The 1990-nt window shown below is 60.7% G+C and overlaps 1 protein-coding gene across 1 annotated transcript in view; it reads left to right on the forward strand.

Annotated features, from left to right (window-relative positions):
- Positions 1-644: 644 nt before the first annotated feature.
- KLHL30 (kelch-like family member 30) overlaps positions 645-1990 on the forward strand; it is a 24195-nt gene continuing 22849 nt past the window's right edge. Inside the window, exon 1 of the mRNA XM_011980333.1 lies at positions 645-1484. Coding sequence (XP_011835723.1) covers positions 711-1484 — 774 coding nt within the window. The 5' untranslated portion in view covers positions 645-710. The remainder of the gene's footprint in view (positions 1485-1990) is intronic.

Genomic DNA, 1990 nt, shown 5'->3' on the forward strand with positions numbered 1-1990 from the left:
CCCAAGCCTAGCTCTGAGTTCAAATTCCAGCTTCACCACTTCCTAGATGTGTGATCTTGGGCGAGTGACTGAAACATTCTGTGCCTCAGTCTCCCCAGCTGTAAAACGAGCAATGATTACACCCACCCTCCAGGACTGTTGTGGGGCTGAGTGGTGAATGCACAGCTTCTCTGCATGCTTGGCACGTGGCCTGGTGCCTGGGAGCACCACGGGAGCAGGAGCTGCTGCAGCCCCCAAATGGCCTCCCCAGCAGTGTGGGATCCGGGACAGAGGACACCTCCGGGAATTTGGGTGCCTCCGGGGCCCCTGGGGGTGGGCTCAGTGTAGCCCAGGGTTGTGGACGAGACCCAGGGTATGGGTTCTTTTGCCAGCCCTGTTCTGCCCCGAATGCCTGGCCATAGGTAGGTCTCCCACCCCTCTGAACCTCAATTTCCTCACTGCAAACAGGGATGACACCTGCCCTACCTTACAGGGTTCTGGGGGTGGCTTGAGGCAGATGGCGAGTAAAGTGATTGGCACATGGTCGATGCTCATCCTGTGTTTATCAAGGGATGGAAAGGACTGATGGACAGACTGGATGGGTCACTCAGGAGGATGAGACCATCCCCACTTGGCTGACCCTGCTCTCTTCTCTCCTAGGAGCTCGGGCGGCTCCAGGCACTTCTTCCCTTGAGTGGGTGGGCTGCTGAGGGTCCCGTGGGCACAGCATCATGGTACGGAACGTGGATGACCTGGATTTCCACCTGCCCTCACATGCCCAGGACATGCTGGAGGGCCTGCAGCGGCTGCGCTCTCAGCCCAAGCTGGCCGATGTCACACTGCTGGTGGGCGGCCGGGAGCTGCCATGCCACCGTGGCCTCCTGGCACTCAGCAGCCCCTACTTCCATGCCATGTTTGCGGGTGACTTTGCCGAGAGCTTCTCTGCGCGCGTGGAGCTGCGGGACGTGGAGCCAGCTGTGGTGGGGCAACTGGTGGACTTCGTGTACACAGGCCGGCTGACCATCACCCAGGGCAATGTGGAGGCGCTGACACGCACGGCTGCACGCCTGCACTTCCCCTCGGTGCAGAAGGTCTGCGGCCGCTACCTGCAGCAGCAACTGGATGCTGCCAACTGCCTGGGCATCTGTGAGTTTGGGGAGCAGCAAGGGCTGCTGGGCGTGGCTGCCAAGGCCTGGGCCTTCCTGCGAGAGAACTTTGAGGCTGTGGCACGTGAGGACGAGTTCCTGCAGCTTCCTCGAGACCGGCTGGTCACTTGTCTGGCCAGTGACCTGCTGCAGGTGCAGCCAGAGCAAAGCCGACTTGAGGCCCTGCTGCGCTGGGTGCGCCATGACCCACAGGCCCGAGCCTCCCACCTGCCTGAGCTGCTCAGCCTAGTGCACCTGGACGCCGTGCCCAGGCCCTGCGTGCAACAACTGCTGGCCACAGAGCCCCTGATCCAGGAGTCAGAGGCATGCCGGGCAGCCCTGTCCCAGGGCCGTGATGGGGTGAGTGAGCAGCTGGGAGGCCCCTATTCCTGGGAAGCAGGGAGGAGAGCCCCAGAAACCCCACCTGAATCAGGACAGAGTAAAGAGTGGACATTCCAAGGTGCACTGACCTTGCAATGCTCCTTGTTTTGGGCCAGTTCCCTATAAGGACATCACCATTCACCCCTCAAGTGCAGATCGTGCCTGTGTGCGTGTCACATCCTGGGTGCAAGGGGCAGGGGAATGTAGAAGTGGTAAGATCTGACCCTGTCCTGAAGGAGCCTGCAGCTCAGTGGGACAAGCCTGGAAACAGACATCAGGCAGTGTGGAAGGGCCAAATATATGCCCAGGATGCATTCTGGGAGGGGCTGGCAGTCAGGGAGTGCTTTCTGGAGGAGGCAGCATGTGAGCTGGGCCTTAGAGGAGGGATAGGAGCTCACAGGGAGAAAAAGAGGGGAAAACCATCCAGGAAGGTGGTGCAGCTTATGCACAGGCAAGGAGGCACAGACAGGCCTGGCAGTCCGCCC

This window comes from Mandrillus leucophaeus, unplaced genomic scaffold (genome assembly GCF_000951045.1).
Source record: "Mandrillus leucophaeus isolate KB7577 unplaced genomic scaffold, Mleu.le_1.0 Scaffold21, whole genome shotgun sequence".
Lineage (NCBI taxonomy): Eukaryota > Metazoa > Chordata > Mammalia > Primates > Cercopithecidae > Mandrillus > Mandrillus leucophaeus.